Consider the following 22,282-nt stretch of genomic DNA (forward strand, 5'->3'; position numbering starts at 1 on the left):
CATTTTGAATGGAAGTCCCAATGGTTCAGCACACAGCGTTACAAAAACATTGTGTCTGAGCAGCATCAAGAACAGGCAAAAGGCAAACTCGGCCTTCCAGATGTTTAGGGGCTACAACTCCCATCATCCCTAGCTAACAGGACCAGTGGTCAGGGATGATGGGAATTGTAGTCTCAAAACATCTGGAGGACCGAGTTTGCCTATGCTTGATCAAGAAGAACAAGCCAGGCCAATGTGACTGCTATTTGACCTTTAAAAACAACAGCAAGCAGCAAGCAAAACGTACCTGCTCCAAATGCAAAGAAGAAACTTTTGTCCGGATACTCCTCCAGTAGATCTTTAACTCTCTTGCCCATCCTCTCATTCCGCTTGTAGATGAGCTCCTGGCGGAAGTAGTTGTCAATCTCCTGAGCCGTGATGCGTTCGTGAGGTGGCAGAGTGGAATTGATGAAATTTGGGACCTGTGTGAGAAAGGGAGAAGTACAAATTAAAAGGGAAAGGGAATGCAAATAAAACTCGAATACAGTGGTGCCTCGCAAGACGAAATTAATTCGTTCCGCAAGTCTCTTCGTCTTGCGGGTTTTTCGTCTTGCGATGCACGGTTTCCCATAGGAATGCATTGAAAATCAATTAATGCGTTCCTAGGGAAACCGCCTTCAGACCCGGTCCGGGGACAGTCTGTCCCCAGACCTCTTCTGAAGGCTGGGGGGGGGGGATAAGGGCTTTTCTTCCCACCCCCAGCATTTTTAAAAACCCCGGGACAGCGGAGGACTTCTCCGCTGCCGGGCAATCTTAAAATGCTGGCGGGCGGCATTTTAAAATCGCCCCGGGACAGGGGGGACTTCTCCGCTATCCGGGGCGATTTAAAAGCCCCTGGGAAGGCAGGCAGGGGGGACAAAGACTTTTGCCCCCCGCCAGCCTTCAGAAGGTGTTCCCGCCCCCCGCCCCGCTTCGGAGCACCGTTCCGAAGCGGGGCGGTGGGGGAAGGTGTTCCCACCCCCCGCCCCGCTTCGGAGCACCGGGAGAAGCGATCTCCCCGCAGCCCCTTGCTTCAAAAGAGGTCCGGGAACAGCGGGAAGCGCTTCCCGCTGTCCCCAGACCTGGGGCTGCGGGGAGAAGATCGCTTCTTCCCCGCTGTCCCCGGACCTCTTTTGAAGCAAGGGGCTGCTGCCCCTTGCTTCAAAAGAGGTCCGGGGACAGCGGGGAAGAAGCGCTGCGCTTCCCACTGTCCCCGACCTCTTTTGAAGCAAGGGGCGGCGGGGAGAAGCGATCTCCCGCAGCCCCTTGCTTCAAAAGAGGTCCGGGAACAGCGGGAAGCGCTTCCCGCTGTCCCCAGACCTGGGGCTGCGGGGAGAAGATCGCTTCTTCCCCGCTGTCCCCGGACCTCATTTGAAGCAAGGGGCTGCTGCCCCTTGCTTCAAAAGAGGTCCGGGGACAGCGGGGAAGAAGCGCTGCGCTTCCCACTGTCCCCGACCTCTTTTGAAGCAAGGGGCGGCGGGGAGAAGCGATCTCCCGCAGCCCCTTGCTTCAAAAGAGGTCCGGGGACAGCGGGAAGCGCTTCCCGCTGTCCCCGGACCTGGGGCTGCGGGGAGAAGATCGCTTCTCCCCGCCGCCCCTTGCTTCAAAAGAGGTCGGGGGCAGCGGAAGCGCTTCCCGCTGCCCCCGGACCTGGGGCTGCGGGGAGAAGATCGCTTCTCCCTGCAGCCCCTTGCTTCAAAAGAGGTCCGGGGGCAGCGCGAAGCGCTTCCCGCTGTCCCCGGACCTGGGGCTGCGGGGAGAAGATCGCTTCTCCCCGCCGCCCCTTGCTTCAAAAGAGGTCGGGGGCAGCGGGAAGCGCCCGCTGTCCCCGGACCTCTTTTGAAGCAAGGGGCGATGGGGAGAAGCGATCTCCCCGCAGCCCCTTGCTTCAAAAGAGGTCGGGGGCAGCGGGAAGCGCTTCCCGCTGCCCCCGGACCTGGGGCTGCGGGGAGAAGATCGCTTCTCCCCGCCGCCCCTTGCTTCAAAAGAGAAGACCCGCAGTTCCCGGGGCAAGCTTCGTTTTGCGAAGCAAGCCCATAGGGAAATTCGTCTTGCGAGGCAACTCGAAAACGAAAAAACCTTTCGTTTTGCGAGTTTTTCGTCTCGCGAGGCGTTCGTCTTGCGGGGCACCACTGTAGTAGAGCGCAACTAGATGTTACAGGAGCATAAGGCTGTGGCTAACCTGTGCCTCTCCAGATATTTTTAAGCAAGGAAATTACATGATGTAATGTCATCACCTTCAACCTTTCCTCGTACCTGTTCTGGTTTACTGGTCACCACTGCAAGTGGGCACTGAATATAATTATAGAATGGATGTGGGTGAGAAACATCTACCTAGTCCCTTAAACATAACAAGACTTCCCTGAAGAGCATGATCCATTGCAAAGGGTGCCAAGACACATAAGGCTCTAACAGCTCTTTCTTCCGAAAAAAAGGAGAACAGCAGCTCCCTGAACAAGGCATTCCACATGGCACATCCAGCATAGGTTGTGTAGGGTTTGGGAGGTTAGAATTAGCACACTGTCAGTTGTCTAAGTGAGCCACAGACATAGCACAGGTTGTCCTCTCTCATCTGCTCTATAGCTTAAAAAAGTAAAGGTAAAGGACCCCTGACAGTTAAGTCCAATCATGAACGACTCTGGGGTTGTGGAGCTCATCTTGCTTTACTGGCTGAGGGAGCCGACGTTTGTCCGCAGACAGTTTTTCTGGGTCATGTGGCCAGCATGACTAAGCCGCTTCTGGCGAAACCAGAGCAGCGCATGGAAACACTGTTTACCTTCCCGCCACAGTGGTACCTATTTATCTACTTGCACTGGTGTGCTTTCGAACTGCTAGGTTGACAGAAGCTGGGACCAAGCAACGGGAGCTCACCCCGATCGGCAAGCCCTAGTCTCAGTGATTTAGACCACAGCGCCTTATAATGCTGCAATGGTAGGTGCTTCTAACAAACAGTTGCTTCTGTATTGCAAGACAGTCTACATATAACAATATACCACTGTACTCCCATACCCAATAACTAACAGGCAAATCAACCAACCCTTGCATTTTTTCATAGGTCGCTGGGTCTGCTCCTTGTAAGGGTTGGTGGATTTTCCCTAAGGAAAGACGGGCAGGATAAAAACAGCATTAAAGAAAGAAAGAGAATGCACAGGATGCAAGGCTCTGGCACAAGAAAGAAGCGGACCTAAAAGGTGAGGTTTACACACTGATTGCTGCCACTGGAGAGCTCCCTCTTTGCAATTCATGCAGAAGGAAGTAAGACTTGCATTGGCTGTGTGCTTTCATCCAGCCACATTCAGGATGTGCCTGCTGTTGCCAGCTCTTCCCAGGGCTAGGTGGCTCTAAAATGCAAGACTGGAAATTATCTATACGAAGACACATGGGAGAAGGCGTTTAAACTGTACTGCATCGCTTATCAGCATATTGGGACTTTCCATTAGCAACCAGAGACAGCCAGTCAAGGCATAAATCAAACTGCCTTTGACCTATCCATCACTTTGCCAGCACCTAATTGCTCATTTCTGAATATTATCTTTATTACACTGTGGCTGCTATGACAAATTCCATAGAAGCAAGCAGAACATAACAGAATACATAGAGAAAACTTTGGATTTTATTAATTGGGGAGGTTTTAATTGGGCAGATTCAAATTTGCTAGTGCGCAAATTCAATTTTAAAATTAAAAAATTAACAGAACTTGGGGGGGAAGCTATATTGTCAAATTGGCTCCTGTGCAATCAAGAGTAGTAGAGAAAATACAAGAGAAATTTTGGGTGACAAGACTAAGTCCATTTGATGCTCAGACTAGCAAAAAAGTGCAACAGGGGATTTTTAAAAAAATAGGGGGTCATGTAGTATCAACTGATGCAGTCTTGTCTATTGGTCCAAGAATGCTTCCTTGAATTATATGGTTTTTATTCATTTGGCCTGAGCTGGGCTAAACTCCTGCCATCTACCTCTACAATGCCCCACAGGGGCAAAACCGCTGACAAACACCAAGATATCTAACCATGCCACCAGCTGGCATGTTGAATCATCATCAGCTAATCAAAGGCTCTCAGCTATTTATAGGACATTCGTGCCTTTCAAAACAAAATAAAACCATTTTAAAACAAAGCCAGAAAGAGACAGTCAAAAAAAACATAGTCCACTTCACTCTTGGAAGCCAAGGGAACAGACTTTTTACATGTCTCCAAAGAGAGACGTAAAGAGGCACATAACTGAACCACTTGGGAGGAAAGCATTCCACTGCTCTCAAGCCACAATCAAATAAAAGGTTCTGAACAATCTCAGTTCTCAAAAAGATGGCACTTGGAGCAGAGGCTCAGGGACTGAGAGAGCATATGGGAGGGAAGGGCATTCCTCAGGATATTCAGGACCATAGCTGTCAACTTTTCCCTTTTCTTGCGAGGAATACTATTCGGAATAAGGGAATTTCCCTTAAAAAAAGGGAAACGTTGACAGCTATGTTCAGGACACAGAAGGCTTCAATAGAACAAAATTAGCACTTTGGATTGGTCCTGGAATCATACTGGTATAACTAGTGCAAATATCAAAGCACATGGAATGTTCATATTGAGCCATGCCTGTTTGATGAGTAGTAGTTTTTGTAATAGATGGATCTATTAGACCACTTTCAAAGGGAGCCCCACACCGAGCACATGAGAGTAGTTCAAGATCTTGACATGGCCGAAGCATGAATGACAGTGGACTGGTCTCCATCTTCTTGAAATGGTTTCAGCTGGCAAGAATGTGGAAGCTAACACCCACACACCCACACCATTTTGGAACTTATATCCGTCCCCTAACTTCACCTTACCCTTCCAACTGGTTTTTTGATACAAGTGGGTCAAAGAAGAGCCAGTACTAACCCCAAGTACCAAACTGACCAAAGGTGTCAATTTTATTTTCATACAACAACAAAAAACATTCAGTGCCCTCATTATTATCACCATCCCTCCATCTTGTCTGCTTAACAGATCAGAGGCAAGCTATCATGAAACAGCAGCAAAGACACTTGTGGAAGGAGAATTGTGGACTGCAATACAAACAGACAAAAAATCCACACCACTTAAAATTGCAAAAAGGATTCCTTATAAATACTCTTATTTGTTGGGAATACAGGCTAGCTAGCAGGAGAGGCCGGTCAACAGTTATGTGTGAAGCATGAGGGGACGGGGGCAAGACTCACTTGAGAAGTGTCATGATTGAAGATGATGGAGTTGAGGTCCCCACAGTTGTAATGCTTGATAAGGTCCTCTGTTGTATAAGGGATCTGCAGGCTGCCTGCTCGGAGATTCTCTTGCTGCAAAAGAGTCTGATTCAAAGCAAAGATCACCTAGGCAAGGGGGAAAGGAGGAAAAGGCAGAGTTCCCCATAAGTCCTTAAATGCATTAGCTAAGAAATATATATATATATATAAGGATAAAAATCTTAGCTAAACCCTGCATGTATCGTTAACCACCCAAACCTCCAATTCACAGAAAGATCATTTTTATCAACATGTGAAGTACTATGGGCTTAACACCAATAGATCTCCTAATGACCTAACAATTAGGATGCACGAGCCATTTACTGGTATGTTGCAAGACTGATTAGCTTTTTTGGAGGGAGACGTGGGATGTAATCCACTGGGAGCAGTCAAGTACTGTACAACATTACTTGTTTTCCTACAGTGGATGTTGGGTCCAGCCAGTCGAAAACTTCCTGTTTCCTCCTGGGCTGGAACATCCTTCCTTTTGCATGTGACTAGCAGTGGGCGTGACCTTACCTGTGCAGGTAATAAAAGGACAAGCCATGCTGCCACACTTTCTCTTTTTTCATCTTCCTTTCATCGTGTGAACTGCAGTGACTGTTAGCTTGCAGTCACTGGGATGATTCCCCCATACATATGGGGTAGATCCACATGTATATATTTGTAACTAAGTCGGCCTTCAGGGATCCAACTGTGAACTGATATAAGTAAACTTCTTTTATTGACTTTAAATAAGATTGTTGTGTCTTTATTCTTTTTAAGAGAGTTAAAAGGGAACTTACCAGGAACATACAATTCAATACTGAATTGTATGATAGTGAGAGGCTTACACAAGCCTGCTGTGCGTTAAAGGGGGAATGTAAACTCTGCTAAGTCAAGGAACTTGCTAACACAAGTTAGGAAGGATATTAATAATATATCCTCTCCTGCCTCCCTGAACATTCCCACAATGTGCACTGTATACTTCTTATGGCCACACTATGTGTGTTGCTTGCAGTTGTGGGGAGATTTCCCTAGGGTTTTTTTTCTTTGAAAGTTTTTTGTTTTGTTTTGTTTTGTTTGAAAGGCTACAGTCTTGAGTATTATTTATTTATTTAATTATTACTACTTGAATTTATATACTGCCCTATACCCTGGGGTTTCAGGGCGGTTCACAGAGCAAAGCCCTATAGAAAAATAAGGGATATTTAATTCTCTCTTCCCCCCCTCACTAAAAACTGTTCCCTCTCCCCTCCACAGCTGCCTCTCTTACGATAACAAAGATATTGGGACCTGTATGTAGGGATCGGTATGTCTTCTTGTGTAGGGAGGGGTAAGAGGGATATAAAGGCAACTTGTAAGCAAAACCAAGACAAGGATGTAGATGTCCAAAAAGGGGGGGGGGGTTAAGCAGACCGTCCCCTTTCACCATTACTCTGCTCATGATTGCAACCTGCCTTTTTGCTTAACATGAAAAATTACATTAATGAGAGGGTGGGGGGACTTTGGTGATTAGCTGTTCACCTCAAGTTGGATTATTAGTACAAGTTTAATGCATGAGAAGTTGAAGAAGCAGTTTTAATTAGGTAGCAGCTGCGCTAGGGACAGTATTACATCAGCATATTGATTTTGACTCTTCGGTTACTAATACGTCGAATAGTTTCCCACAAAGAATACAATGTTCAGAACGCACCAGGAAATCCACTAATCAATTTGTTAATATTTTTATCTTACACCTATAGGCTTCCACGGTTCTCCACTTTTCTGTTGCATTGTGCTGTTCTCATTCCACACTGGGGCCTGCTTAAAACTAGGTATCCTTTCTAAAACGGCAATTCCGGGAGCAAGTTCCATTGAACATACCAGCATTTATGTCCAAAGGTTGTACTGAACAAACCTTTACTCAGAGGAGACCCACTGAAATTAATGCACCTAAGTTAGCCATGGCCATTCATTTCAGTGGGTCTACTCTTGAGTAAAACATAGTTGAATATCACCCTGAGTAACCACACATAGGTTTCTGCTGTGAATAGAAGCAGAATCCCATGTAGATGAAGTCATAGTTCACTGTATGTGTGTGTGTTTGTGTTTGTGTGTGTGTGTGTGTGCCATTGCAACCCGATAGCACCTACATGGGGTACAATATGGCTTATCAAAAGCAATGAATAAGGTTGCAGTTAAAGAACTGATATTCTTTTACGTTCTGTAAACAGTGGTCCCTTTATGGCCGATGGATCACACAAAGCTAATAGCTGTTATAAATGGAAGGCCTTTATGCAGAAGCAAAACCTAAAAGCTTCCCAGTATAGTTTGTTCTAGCAAACGTTATCATGTCGGGCGATTGCGATACCAGGTGCAGCGTCAAACAGTGTGCCCTTTGTGAAGAGTTTATCTTCGGTACACAGTTAAGTGACCTACAGTCAAAGGCTTTCATAACAAGGGAAAATTCCAGAGCCTGTGAATTCTAAAAGGTGTTGTTGTTTTTTCCTTTGTCAAAAGGTTTTGACCAATGGAAAGGGGAGACGGAATGGATAAAATGCAAACTTAATCGAGAAGTGGGTCCCAAAAATTAACAAAGTGTCAAAAGTCCAAATCCTTAAGTTTCCTTTTTCATGATTCGCTTCAAAAAGAAAATTCCAATAAGGAAAGCAACAACTTAGCATTTCTATAGTGCTTTGAGAGTCCAAGCATTTCATACACATTACCTTAACAACCGTTATATCAACTCCTTAAATAGATTAGCATTATGCTTATATTGCAGATGGTGGCTGGGGAATAACATCTTGCCTAAGGCTACCTAGTGAGGCAAAAATATGAACTGGGACTATCCTGAAGAAGCGTCTCCACCCCCATCGTTCTGGCCGGACACTGAGGTCCAGCACCGAGGGCCTTCTGGCGGTTCCCTCACTGCAAGAAGCCAAGTTACAGGGAGCCAGGCAGAGGGCCTTCTCGGTAGTGGCACCCGCCCTGTGGAACGCCCTCTCACCAGATGTCAAAGAGAACAACAACTACCAGACTTTTAGAAGACATCTGAAGGCAACCCTGTTTAGGGAAGCTTTTAATGTTTGATGTATTACGGTATTTTAATATTTTGTTGGAAGCTGCCTAGAGTGGCTGGGGAAGCCCAGCCAGATGGGCGGGGTATAAATAATAAATTATTATTATTATTATTATTATTATTATTATTATTATTATCCTGGTTCATAGGTCAGTCAAACAAGGCCGCTACACTATGCTACCTCTAAACAACTTAATTATAGTAGGTAGGTAGATAGATAGATAGATAGATAGATAGATAGATAGATAGATAGAGACAGATAAGGGATGGGGTTAGGGATGAGGAATCCAAAAGATGGAATCCCTCCCAGCTGATCCTAAATTGGCCATATGACATGCAAGGCGTGGCCAAGGCAAATGTGGGTGTGGCCAAAGTGAGCGTGGCAACCACCCCAATCAACTAACAGCACACATCTCCCCACATGCACACACAAAACACGTTCCACATCTGTATAATATTCCCTTCCACAGCTGCACTCCCCCCAAAAATATAAACATTCTTTCACTCTGACCTACTTTCATAGGATACACCACCCTGAGCTCTTCACAGAAAGAACAGGATTCTAAAAGAAAATGATCCTGCTCCGCAGTAGTTTGTGAACCATGTAAGATTGACCTTTGCAAGAAGCTGGCTCTGTTTAAAATGAATTTAACTAACTCTTTAGAAATTACCAGCAGAGTGGAGCAAGTCCACAAGTCTGCTCTCCCAAAAATGTTTGAATAAAGAACTTAGCAGGTTTTAATTTTGATTAAACATGCAGCATGAAATAAGTTAGCGTGTAGAACTTAAGAACATATACTGGACTGATATACCACACCAACTTCAGCTCCAGGATCAAACCAGACTTGGTGTTGCTACATCTGAGATCAGAATTCCAGCAGTATTTTTTATACAATACAATAAAATAAAGTTTAAAAAGTGCAATGGACACATGTGTGTATAACTGGAGCAAGTGCATGGCATTGGAGAAATGATAACAACTCCCCTCCTCTCAGCGGTTTTCCCAGTTAAAATGCTTCCTCTGTGTATAGGTAAAAAGGTAAGGGTAAAGGACCCCTGGACGGTTAAGTCCAGTCAAAGGTGACTATGGTGTTGTGGCACTCATTTCGCTTTCCAGCGGAGGGAGCCGGCGTTTGTCCACAGACAGGTTTCCAGGTCATGTGGCCAGCGTGACTAAACCGCTTCTGGTGCAACAGGACACCGTGACAAGTGCCAGAGTGCATGGAAACACCATTTACCTTCCCGCCACCGCGGTACCTATTTATCTACTTGCGCTGGCATGCTTTCGAACTGCTAGGTTGGCAGAAGCTGGGACAGGGCAACAGGAGCTCACTCCATCACAGGGATTCGAACCACCAACCTTCCAATTGGCAAGCCCAAGAGGCTCAGTGGTTTAGACCACAGCGCCACCATATAGGTACCATATACACTGCTTACATTTTGCCCAATGGGCAACTGGCAGCTCCGAGGTGCATTTATTTAGAGAAATGGCACACAAGGATGAGTTAAGCTTCCTGTCCTAGCGCCTTGGTCCCAATATGAATCAGGAGTGCTGACATGTATTTAAATCCATAAAATGTAAAAATAAATAATTTATATTTTTAACTCCTTGTTTACGTACACAGCTGTGCACCTCAGATATTATTTTCTCCACGCCATGCCTCTCCAAATAGTTTTCCTCATCTCCTTGCCTCCTTCCACACCTATCTTCTAAACCACTTTGCCTACCTGAATTGTAAACATTTCGTGGCTTAGGCCTGGTTTGTACTTGCCTCTCACACACACACCTCCTTCCCCTACCACAAAATGCCCTTGTGTCCCACACGAAGCCACAGCCACACTTCCCCAATGTCCCTCACTTGACATTACATTACATTACATTACACTCCCTCCCTATATTTAACTTTCTCTCACAGCAGGTCCGCACTGAGCCTGGGCATGGCAAACACTGGCCACAAAAATGCCTACTTAACAAAAATTACAAACATGTCACACAACTCATGGGTAACAGCACATACTAGATGTTCCCTTTGACCTAACACAACAATCTCCCCAAAAAAAGATGTAGTGCAAATGGAGTAAGTTTTACCTGAAAAACAGCCCAGAAAATCTGTGGATGAAAAATGCACCGTGCCACTCAACTTCCTCATCATACATTTTTAAAAAGTTCCCAATAAGCCATATAATATCATTTCTACTCCAAATTCCTCATGGAACACCCTCATACTTACCTCCCCTACACTGCCAAATTAGAAAATAGTTCAAAAGACCGATTTCATACTATAAGATACAGAACCTGGTCTCCCTGCCCCATCCACATTTTTCATTATAATGTCGGTATTTGATTCAGCGGACCCACCCCTTAAAGCAAGGTGACAACTTGGGTCCTTTAACAGAATCATTCTTGCAGCTGTATAATACTCTATTTTGGGGAAGCAGAAAGTCTCAAGTCTTTCGGATAAGTACTTGGGGTGAAACTGGTTATAATGTCCTGGGACGGCGGGAAATACAACAGAATTTACAAACATTCTATGCCATGCATGCCATTTCATGGTTGGGCCTCCTACAAAGAATCCAGTGTACTAATTATAGCCCCAGATGAAAAGTGGCCATCAACATATGTCCTGCATAAGCAATTTTGCAACAGTAAAGCAGATTTTCGATATTGGGAAATCTATTCCCAATAGATGTTCTGCATATAGGTAGTTCTGCTACTCGCTAACAGAAAAATGGAGGGAAGTTAGGCAAGGAAGAAGTAGTCAGCTGGAAAGTGTGAACTGACAAATCAGAATATATACTACACTTTTACAACAACAACAAAACCCCACACAACTGTTGTTATTGTTATCCCCCGAATAAACTGCACAGAATACAGATTCCTCCCCCCCCCCCCTTTGCTCCCTTACACTGTGATGCATTTGTTATTCCAAAACCTTCCTGGGACTGGCTTGCAGGAAGCCAAGCCAAGTTTGTTGCCTTTTCAGAAATATTTCTCACCCCCCCCCACCCCACCCACAACCTGAACAAGGATGCACCATCCCTACTAAAATGCATTCACACCAACATCAAAGCATCTTCTGAAAGGATGCACTGGGAGAACAAAAGTAACAACTTTATTTGAAACCTTCCCCCACAAACACACACACACAACTCCCTATTTCCACTACAATCTCTCCCTCCTCCCTGTCCCCAATTTTTGGTAGTGTGGAAAAAATTGATTAAGCTTTGTAGTCAACATAGTGCTCCAGGCTTCATTCTCCTGGCTGAGATTTCTTCAGCTGTCAGGGCAGGGGTGGGGAGACACTTGTCCCTTTTGCCAGCATTGTTGGAGCAGCCTGCTAGGCCAAGGGGGTGGGGTATGAGAGGGTTAGAGCCCGGCAGATGCCTTTTTTGTCAAAGACAAAAGACCCCCAGCCATCCTCTCCACTTTTCATCACTTTCATCCAGGCCGGATCAAAGCACTGCTCTGCATATGAAAGGGCCCCGGCATTATGCGCCTCAAATTAGCCTATCGCCACCCCGCTAGCCTCTGAGGCCTTTCAACAAAAGCTCCCACATCTGTTCCATCCGATCCGTTTGCCTCATCTTCTCGCTCAGAGTGTGTTGTGCGTGTTTGTTTCTTCCCCACCCTCCCTTTGGAAAGCAATTCAGCTCCCTGAATTATAGTTCAGGGAGAGAAGGTCTTCCTCTCCTCTCGGCTGTTTTTAATAGTCTCTAGGGATCCTTTCGACCTGCCGTACTCACTCGAGCCACTCACGCTGTGGGTACTCTGGCACAATGGATCCGTTTCTGCACTCGCCTTTCTTCACCTGACGCAGGAGACCCGGGCGCCGAATGTTGCAAGCGAAGGCCGCTAGCCCTGAATCAAAGCGATCCTCGAATCAAAGGCTGGGTGGCTATGAAAGTCAATAATCCTCTTTTGTCATGGTAATGGTTCGTGCCAAGCACTGAGAAGAAAAGCGGGACTCTCTGCTTAGATGCTGTGCACTGCCTCTCAGCTGCTTTTGAAGCCCTGCTCAAAGCCTATAACCTGAACTTTCCTCAGACCCTGCAAAGACCCACCCAGGGCACAAATGTAGGAAAAGCGCCAAGCAAGATTTGAGAGCAGATCCCTTTTTTTAAAAAAATATAACTTCATGCACCATGGGTATATATGGATGCTACACCAGAATTTCCAGTCTACAATTCACAAATATATTTGTCAATCACTCTCTTCATATTTGCTGCCCAAGACACTCAGGTATGCCAAACCAAATAAGACTGTTACATAAACATGTAGAGACGCTCTCTCTGAGAATTCTGTGGAGGTTGTACATATACAGTGGTACCTCAGGTTAAGAACTTAATTCGTTCTAGAGGTCCCTTCTTAACCTGAAACTGTTCTTAACCTGAGGTACCACTTTAGCTAATGGGGCCTCCCGCTGCCACCGCACCGCCGGAGCATGATTTCTATTCTCATCCTGAAGCAAAGTTCTTAACCCGAGGTACTACTTCTGGGTTAGCAGAGTCTGTAACCTGAAGTGTATGTAACCTGAAGCGTCTGTAACCCGAGGTACCACTGTACACAAGTTCACCCCAAATCTTGCAAGCCAATCCCTGGAATACAGCTGCACATAACAGCATCATGTACAAAATAAGCAGCAAGCCATCACATTTTAAGCCCTCTTGTTCTATGTTTACTCATTAAGCCAAACTGGCAGAAGAGAAAGATTATCTTGCATTCAGTTTGAACTAAGAAATTGCTTTCCAGAGATATATTTATTTTTATGCACTCAAATTTTTAAAAAATGCATGATTCAATTTCCAATGCTCATTAAAGCACAGAAGTAATAGGTGAGCTGTTATCCTGCTATTTATGTATTTATTTCATTTTACCCATACCCTTTAGCCCTAAAATGGAGATGTCCAAGCAGAGGTTAGCCCACCTTGCATATAGAGGGTGAGCGGGCAAATTGTTTTTTTTCCTCCACTGCCAACACTGTCCCCAAAGTTCAACACATTCTCTACAGGAGGCAATGGCAGCCATTTCATCTATACAAGGAAAAGTCATGGGGTACAACTCAGGGGAATCATAGATGGGTCCAGAGCTCCTCTCTGCCCTCCAATGGCTGTATCAGCTGGCCAGGCTGCCCCCACACATGCACCCCGGGTACCAACAACCACCGCTACACCACTGGAAGGATGTTAAACCTGCCTCAGTAACAGCAATATCTGGTGCAGGGCTGTCTTAAGCATATCCGACGCCATGGTGCAAATATTCCTCTGGTACCCCCCGTTTCCGCCCCCCCCCGTTTCCCAGGACCCCAAAGTTGTTGACAGCATGTAGCCTTGAGCGTGGAGATCTTTCAAGGTAGAGTGGTTGGGGGGAGCAGTGGTAGAGTCACGTTTATTATGTGCAGAGCTTCGGATGCAAGCACACACCACGCAGCCGAGGAGGTGGTGTGTCACGGAGGCAGCGGAGAGAGCTCCGGACTACAGGAAAGCATCCGGAGCCTTCCCGCCTCTGACGGGCGCTGGAGGCGCGCAGGCACCAAGCCCCCGCTCTGCCTTGCTTACCTCCCTGCTCTCCCCTCCCCAGACTCTCTGCCTGGTGCCCTCCACTGCTTGGCGCCCTGGCTCGCCGCGCCACTACGCCCAGTGGTAAAGACGTCCCTGGTCTGGTGTGAGAGCCATGCTTTGCCCTTTCTCAAATGCACCAAAGATTGCATCCTGCTTATCTTGTCTCAAAAACAAAAACAAACAAAAACGGTGGGAGCCACCTGCACAGCCCCACTTTGGGTTTTCTGAAGTGTGACAGGAGTTTTGGAAACCAACTGTATACACATCAGTATGCTGATGTCACACAACTCTATTTCGCTATAATATCTGAATCAGGAGGGCCTGACCCCAGTAGTTCAGGCACCGGTGACTTCCAAGATTAGATTACTGCAATGTATTCTATGTGGGGCTTTCCTCGAGTTTGACCAGAAACTGCAGTTAGTGCAGAATGAATAATAATAGCTTAAATGTCCTGGGCCCTAACGAATCCTCCACCAGGGCCAGGGCTTTTTCAGTGACGGCTCCGACCTGGTGGAATGCTCTGTCCCACGAGATTAGGGCCCTGCAGGACTTGTAAGACAGAGCTATTCCACCTGGCCTTCAATCTGAATTAGCCTGATCCTCTATTCCCTTTTCCCTTTCCTCTTCTATGAAGAAACCCTTTCTGGGACCCCACATTTAATTCTTCCCTGGTCTCCTTGCTGGTCCTAGTAGGACCAACTTGGCCAGTTAGCCTTGGTGATCATTCGATGTCTACTGACTGGGTTGGGCTTTTCCCCAAAAATGACCCCTGAATTTTTTTGATTTTATGTTGTATTCTATGCTGTTTTAAAGTCGCATGGAGTGCATGGGCAGCGTGGGGGCCGAGCCACCATGTCACTCCCAGTGCCACCCCCCGTGGTGTGCCATTTTGTCAACACCTCAGGGATGACAGCCGGGGCACAGTGGCGTAGCGTGGGTTGTCAGCACCCGGGGCAAGGCAAGTAATTTGCGCCCCCTAACCCGTGGATTTTAGTAGGGGCAGAGAACTGCGAGTGCGAGCGCGCCCCCCCAGATGTTGCGCCCGGTGCGGCCGGCCCCCCTGCACCCCCCACGCTATGCCACTGCCGGGGCGGCCCACATCTCCTGCACCCCTCTTCATACGTCCCTGCCCATGGAATAGAAATGTCAAATCTTCAGTCTTTATGATCATAAACTGGGAGGTGGGGTTTTTGTGTGTGTGTGCTTGAGACAATTTTGAATGACAGGAGTAGAGTCCAAGGCAGCTACGAACAACATTACCCCGCCTGGTAAATGGCAGGCATTGTGAAGGAGCTGTCAGAATACCTTTGGCCATGACACCTGCAGGCACTTTAACGCCCTCTCAGTCTGGAGAGGCTCTGCTTACAATTACTACAAATAAATCCAGCATTAGCGATTGCAAGGAAAGGGAGCTTGACTTAATCACACCCCCATTTTAAAATGAAGTAAAGATGTAGCTCAAGGACATTAGCACGAAGCCCACTTTGAACAGCACATTACAAAAGAGACTCTCACCCAAATTGCTAACAATCAAAATCAAATACCCATTTTCAAGGATAACTTCTTTTGTGCAGGAGAAATAAGCAAGGAAAACCAATTGCATTTGTGTTATTATTTCAAAACAGGTCTGCTAAGTGTTCGAGGAACTATTCCTAATTGTCAAATAGCCTTTCACAAGTATCTATTTGCCTGAGAACTTCAGATAAAATCTTTAGCATTCAATTAAATGATTTTTTTAAAAGGAATGAAATGTCAGGCTTGTTGACATTGAAGTTCCAATATTTAGCACCATTACTGGAACTCATGGGGTGATTTTCTTTTTGAAAGGGGAATTATCATTTGAGCACACAAACAGGTGAAAAGGTGGTATCTATAGCAGCTACCCATGCAACTTTTCCATTTATGATTCTTTGGATCAGCAAAGATAACACACCAACCTTGGGGAGGGTGTTCGCACAGTAGAACCAGCATGACCAATGGTTAGGGGTGATGGGAGTTGTAGCCCAGCAACAACTGAAAGGCCACAGATTCCCCTTCCCTAATATCTTTTCCAGAGTAAAAATATCAGCCAGCATCAGAACCATTGGCCCTAGAAAGCTTACGGTAAGCTAAAATAATCAATTTATACCTAAACTGAATGAAAAATAATAATCCGAGAGGCCAAGTACCCGAATTTACTAAGGACAGTCATCTGTTTTTAGGGCTCTGGTCCAAGTTCAGATTAGAGAGACAGAACCATAAGAAGATTGCCGGGGCCTTGAAGCTGCCCATTAACAGCTAGCAGCCCCAGGGCAGCAGACTGAGTAAGCACACAGGTCACCCTCTCCCTACTGTAATGAATCACAGAATCAAAGAATTGTAGAGTTGGAAGGGACACCAAAGGATCATCTAGTCCAACCCCCTGCAATGCAGGACTATGCAGATGTCCCTTATGGGGATCGAACCTGCAACCTTGGCATTATCAGCACCACGCTCTAACCACCTGAGCTATCCAAGCTCTATTAATGTATTGCGTTTTTATTTAAATTATTTTTTTTCTAAATATCCATCTTGACATTTATTAAATTTATATCCCGCACTTCCCACCGAAGGAGCACAGATAAAGAGGAATGTAAATGAACAAATGCAAATCTGCCCTGTATTTTGGTGACAGGTTTCCTCCTTTGTGGCAGTTCATATGCAACCACCCTAAAAGTAACAAACAATTGCAACGAAATGAGGATCCTCTCAGTTTCTGCTGCCCAGACAGAGCTTCACAGAATACCAGCTTTGATGAAACTTTTCTCCATTCGGATAGCCTCGGAAGGGCACACCATAACATTATCCCTCCCCACAAAAAACATGAAATATAATGTCAGCAGAAGTTGATTTACAAAGGTAGACAGATACTCCATGTAAATATCTAACACACAGGACACTAAAATGTTCAAACGAGTTTGTATGTTTTAGTTCAGCCCTTTTGTTGTTAACTTCACCACCAATGGATTAGATTAGCAATGGCTATTAAACAAAGCAACACAGTTTTCCTCAGCCTTCATTGATTCTGCATTCTGAAGTAGCCAGAACGGTTGAGGAGAGGGGGTCATATCACATCTCTTAGCTAACTTCCACCACTTCTCTGCAACTGATCCATTCAGTTTTGCACAGGGAAGCAACGCTGAGGAGTTAGCTCCACCACCTGTCCTAAGAGTGCATCTTAGATCCTGTCTGAGATCTTCCAGAGCACAGAAGGGCTGAGTGGCAAAATCACAGGGGAAGAAGTGTGGAAAAGACACTGCTTTAAGGTTCATGCTGCACAGATTAGACATTTGAACACCAAAGCGCAAACAAAACAATGGTTCCACCTTCAGGTTTCAATTACATCTCATTTACAGATTGAAAGCAACAGCAGCAGACAAGAACAATTTTATTCTCGGGAGGAATAAGCAGACATTGGCAATTTCTGCTCTTGTTTTTGTCAGAATTTTCTGACATCCTTTTACACCAAGTCACCTGCTTGGACAGGGCATGAATGTGAGCTGGGAACATCCCGGTTCAGCTTTCACCATGACCATGTGGGAGGTAATCCACTGGGAGCAGTCAAGTACAACATTCCTTGTTTTGCTAGAGTGGACATGCAAGGGAATGTTAGGTCCAGCCAGTCAAAACTTCCTGTTCCTCCTGGCCTGGAGCATCCTTCCTTGCATGTGACTAGTAGGTGGGCATGACCTTTCCAGACCTGGTAAATGGCCAAGTCATGCAGCCACCTCTTCTCTTTTCGACCTTCCTGTTCGTCCTGTCTGCTTCCTGCATCACCTGGACCGTACTGCTGGCTGCCACAGCAGTCCCCCAGGTAATCTCCCATATGGAGTAAACCTGTTTGCACATGTTTGTAACTTTAAGCCTTAAGCCTGCCTTCAGGGATCACACTGTGCTCTGCCTGATCATAAGTAAAACTACTTTTTGTTACTTATGAATAAGACTGTGGTGTCTTTATTCTTTTAGGAGGGATTCAAGGGATTGAATCTTTTAGGAGGGATTACCAGGAATATTAGAACATATCTCAGTCTGGACAAGCCAGATTGAATTGCTTATTGTCTTAAGAAACTCACACGAGTTTGCAACCAGCTTTCTGCTGCGTAAGAAGGGGGATGCACTCTGCTAAGTGAAGAAACTTGCTAGCACAAGTTAGGAAGGATATTAATAAACAATAGATCCTCTCCTGCCACCCTCAACATTCCCACAGGTGTAGTTACGCCACTATTCTTTCAACCTGCAATATCAATTCCTATTTCTGATGGAAGTGCCCATGGTTAGGGATTCAAAATGGTAGACAAGAGGGAGGGACCAGCAAGCATGGCAGAACCCTGGTATTCCCAAGAGTATTCTGGTAAAACAAAAGCAACCTTAAGAAGGGGGGAACCCAAAGTGAATATGTTCAGTGGTCAAGGAATGGTGCCTTACTATTGGAGCAGGAAAAATAAAAACTGTGCAGAAAAGAGGACTAGAATTGAGTTTCCAAGTGAACAGGAGCATTTCGTACTGCAATGCTTCACTGCAGTTCCCTCATATAGGAATTATAACGCTGAACCTTACAGGTTGCTGTCAGGATTTCTACGTGAAGCACTCTGGAAAAGCACTTCATAAATATCACTATCACCATTATGTACAGGACAGATTCTCCACTAGTTCAACCCAGCATAACTAACACATGTTTTACAGACAGAGAGTCTCCCTCGGCGTACAGCTGTAAGGAAAAACAATAGAAATCATAATTACAGATTGGCAGTGCTTCCATAATATACTGCAGGTGTCACTGTAGGCATGGAAATCCTAGTCTTTTTAACTCTGGGTGAATCCTGCACTTTTTACTTTTTTGGTAGGCGGTGTTTGCAGGCAAATTTGGTGTCTATTTTGTGTCTCAGCAGAATGGAGTGTTTTGCTTTAAATATTATTGGTGGTACTCTAGGCCCCCAGTCAGATATCTCTCCCCTTTGTGTTCAGTCAAGACTAGAACAAGATGGCAAGCAAGGGGTTTCAGATCCTTTCTTTAACGTACTGAATGAAATAGAAAATGAATTATAAAGTTTATCTCCCCTCCCCATTCCCTCATGCAGTTAACACACCAGAACCTAAAGACCCTGGGTTTAGATCTCACCCTTCTAGATTAAACCAAATCTAGCTGATGGATCTTCAAACCCTAAAAATACAGTATCACAAAATATAAATGAATACAGTCCATACACTGCTATCCACATAGTGTTTCAGGCAGCTTTCATGCAATGGGAGGAAGCTGCTTAAAACCAAAATCCACACATGAAAAACACCAGGAATCCCAGGACTACAACCAAAATACATGTTTCCCGTTTAGATACACTGCCAGAAGTCATCTGGATAGGTTGAGTATCACCAATACACAGATTATCACGACACCCATCTGTCCCCCACAATCAAATACAGTGGTACCTCGGGTTAAGAACTTAATTCGTTCTGGAGGTCCGTTCTTAACCTGAAACTTCTTAACTGAGGCATCACTTTAGCTAATGTGGCCTCCCGCTGCTGCCGCGCGATTTCTGTTCCTGAAGCAAAGTTCTTAACCTGAGGTACTATTTCTGTGTTAGTTGAGTCTGTAACCTGAAGTGTCTGTAACCTGAAGCGTCTGTAACCCAAGGTACCACTGCATAAGTAGGGTTGTGGGTGTTCTAAATCAGCATCTGGCTGTAGGCAGGGCTTACTTTCAGCCAGAACTCACTGGAACTCAGTTCTGGCACCTCTCAGGTTGGCACCATTGCCATTGTAAGAGAACAAGGGAGGCGTTCATTGCAAGTCCTAGCACCTCTTTTTATAGAAAAATAGCACTGGATGTAGTAATGGACAAGATGAGGATCAATAAACAAGACTCAATCCAGAGAAGACAGTAGTGCTTTTTGTCCACAGCAGGCCGTTCCATTAAGAACTTGGCCCTCCAGCTGTTTTTAGACTACAACTCCCACCATCCCTAGCTAACAGGACCAGTGCCCAGGGATGACGGCAAAAAAAGTTTTGCCATCAGTGAATTAGGCATACCAAGGCAGCAGGTGTGAGGAAATTGATGCTCCTTGATGGACCATCCCCACTCCATCCCACCTGGCCAGTCGTACGGCTCTCAATGTCTGCTTTCCCCTGCCAATCTCTAGGAAGATCCAAGGGGGACCTCAGGGCATGGCATTCTGGACAAGGTGACCATGAAAGTGCCTGTGCTGACATTACACTGATTTTAAACCCCTCTGCTCCCAGGGATTTTAGGTACCATCAGCTGCAAACCACCGCAGCAGCACAGGCGCTTTCATGGCCACCCTGCTTAGCATATACCTCACTCCAAGGACCCCAAAGGACCTTTGTTCAATTGAAGAAGAAAGGTGGAGGACAACTGAATCTCTTGGTGGGTGACAAGACGAGTGGCTTTGAAAAAGTTGTGCACCCCTCTTAATGATCAAATCTGCAGGCTGGTTTCTCCCACTTGTTTCATCACCCCAAGCTCTCCAGAGAAGTCACTTGGCTTTACTAGCTGGGAGACAGCAGTTGGGAGTTTTGTCCAACACCTGAGCTCCTTTCCCTTAGTGGGCCAAAAAGTAATATGAAAAATTAGCCCATGATTGTCCAAATGCTACAGCCTAGTCTGGTCTTGGTATGGGCCTTTACAAGTGGTTGTTCCTAGTTGCTCCAGCTATCTATGGTTGCTGACTTTTCTTGATGGCACTAGGCCTAACATGACAGCTCTACAAATCCTGGAAGTGGGGAAATGGCCCAAGATTATCTGGCCACTGTTGTTGGCTTCCTTGCTGCTCTCTGTTTGTTGTTGTTGTTTAGTCGTTTAGTCATGTCCGACTCTTCGTGACCCCATGGACCAGAGAACGCCAGGCACCTCTGTCCTCCACTGCCTCCTGCAGTTTGGTCAAACTCATGCTGGTAACCTCGAAAACACTATACAACCATCTCGTCTTCTGTCGTCCCCTTCTCCTTGTGCCCTCCATCTTTCCCAACATCAGGGTCTTCTCCAGGGAGTTTTCTCTTCTCATGAGGTGGCCAAAGTACTGGAGCCTCAGCTTCACGATCTGTCCTTCCAGTGAGCACTCAGGGCTGATTTCCTTAAGAATGGATAGGTTTGATCTTCTTGCAGTCCATGGGACTCTCAAGAGTCTCCTCCAGCACCATAATTCAAAAGCATCAATTCTTCGGCGATCAGCCTTCTTTATGGTCCAGCTCTCACTTCCATACATCACTACTGGGAAAACCATAGCTTTTACTATACGAACCTTTGTTGGCAAGGTGATGTCTCTACTTCTCAAGATGCTGTCTAGGCCTGTCATTGCCCTTCTCCCAAGAAGCAGGCGTCTTTTAATTTTGTGGCTGCTGTCACCATCTGCAGTGATCATGGAGCCCAAAAAAGTAAAATCTCTCACTGCCTCCATTTCTTCCCCTTCTATTTGCCAGGAGGTGATGGGACCAGTGGCCATGATTTTCGTTTAGAAGACAATATAGAAGAAGACAATATAGTGTGCACCTACCTAACTTTAGAAGACAATATAGTGTGCACCTACCTAACTTTAAACTCAAGCTACCAATTCCTGAGTCATAAAGGCTGCCTATGAATAAAACAGTACATACAAATTAAGTCTAATTACGCTTTCTATCATATCCATTTATGGACAACTGAAACAATGGAAACGTGTCAAATCAGAAGCAAAATCTAAAGAAATGATTTGCAAAACCAGCTGTCCCAAATTCAATTCATCACAGAAGTGAGCTTGATCCAGTTTCTAGACACCTCCCTTGCAACTGCTTTACACATTCATTATTTGAAAAGCACACATTGCAATCTAGATCAACATGAAATGAAACCAGGAAAGGACCTGTTCTCTTGTTTGAATTATCTCAAACAAATCAGCAAGGGTTTGACATTCAGCCATTTGTTTCATCTGCCATTTGGATGCCACAGGCCTTGGTTGGAAGCCCTCCAACAGCTCACTCAGCGACATGGCTTGAAAGCAGAGATCCCGGTGTGGCTTGAAACTGATATTGAGGTGTCAGACATGCAAGCCCACAATGATTTCACGACATGAAAGGAGTTAGTCAAGGAGTTTTTCCATGGCATTGGAGACCCACGTCGCTTGCACACATTCTCTCTCTTTCAGCACTCGCAACGTAAAGAGCATAGAGTGACATTTTGGATGGGGAGTTGGTGACCATTACAACCTGCACTAAACTTTTTTTTCAGAGCTGTTTTCCAAAATATAACTAGCCAAGGAAAAGTGCACCAATATAGAACAAACAAACAAACAAACAAAAAACCCCTCACAACAATAGTTTTATTTGCAAAGTTTCTGAGGGTCAAACCAGATAATTATGGACAAACGAACTTTCACCGCACATCCAAAAAATAAAACAAAACCAGA

The 22,282-nt window shown here is 45.5% G+C and overlaps 1 protein-coding gene across 5 annotated transcripts in view; it reads right to left on the reverse strand.

Annotated features, from left to right (window-relative positions):
• The window catches only part of TRABD2A (TraB domain containing 2A), a 75,169-nt gene that overhangs the window by 19,836 nt on the left and 33,051 nt on the right, over window positions 1-22,282 (reverse strand). For 4 of the 5 annotated variants that reach the window (XM_080986868.1, XM_080986866.1, XM_080986867.1 and 1 more), the window contains exons 3-4: window positions 5,210-5,356; window positions 287-461 (exon numbers count right to left, since the gene is read on the reverse strand). In XM_080986868.1, the coding sequence (XP_080842994.1) occupies window positions 287-461; window positions 5,210-5,356 (322 nt within the window). The remainder of the gene's footprint in view (window positions 1-286; window positions 462-5,209; window positions 5,357-22,282) is intronic. The other variant, XM_080986869.1, reaches the window with a different exon arrangement.

The sequence above is a fragment of the Podarcis pityusensis genome, assembly GCF_964106645.2.
Source record: "Podarcis pityusensis genome assembly, chromosome: 17".
In the NCBI taxonomy this organism is placed as follows: Eukaryota; Metazoa; Chordata; class Lepidosauria; order Squamata; family Lacertidae; genus Podarcis; species Podarcis pityusensis.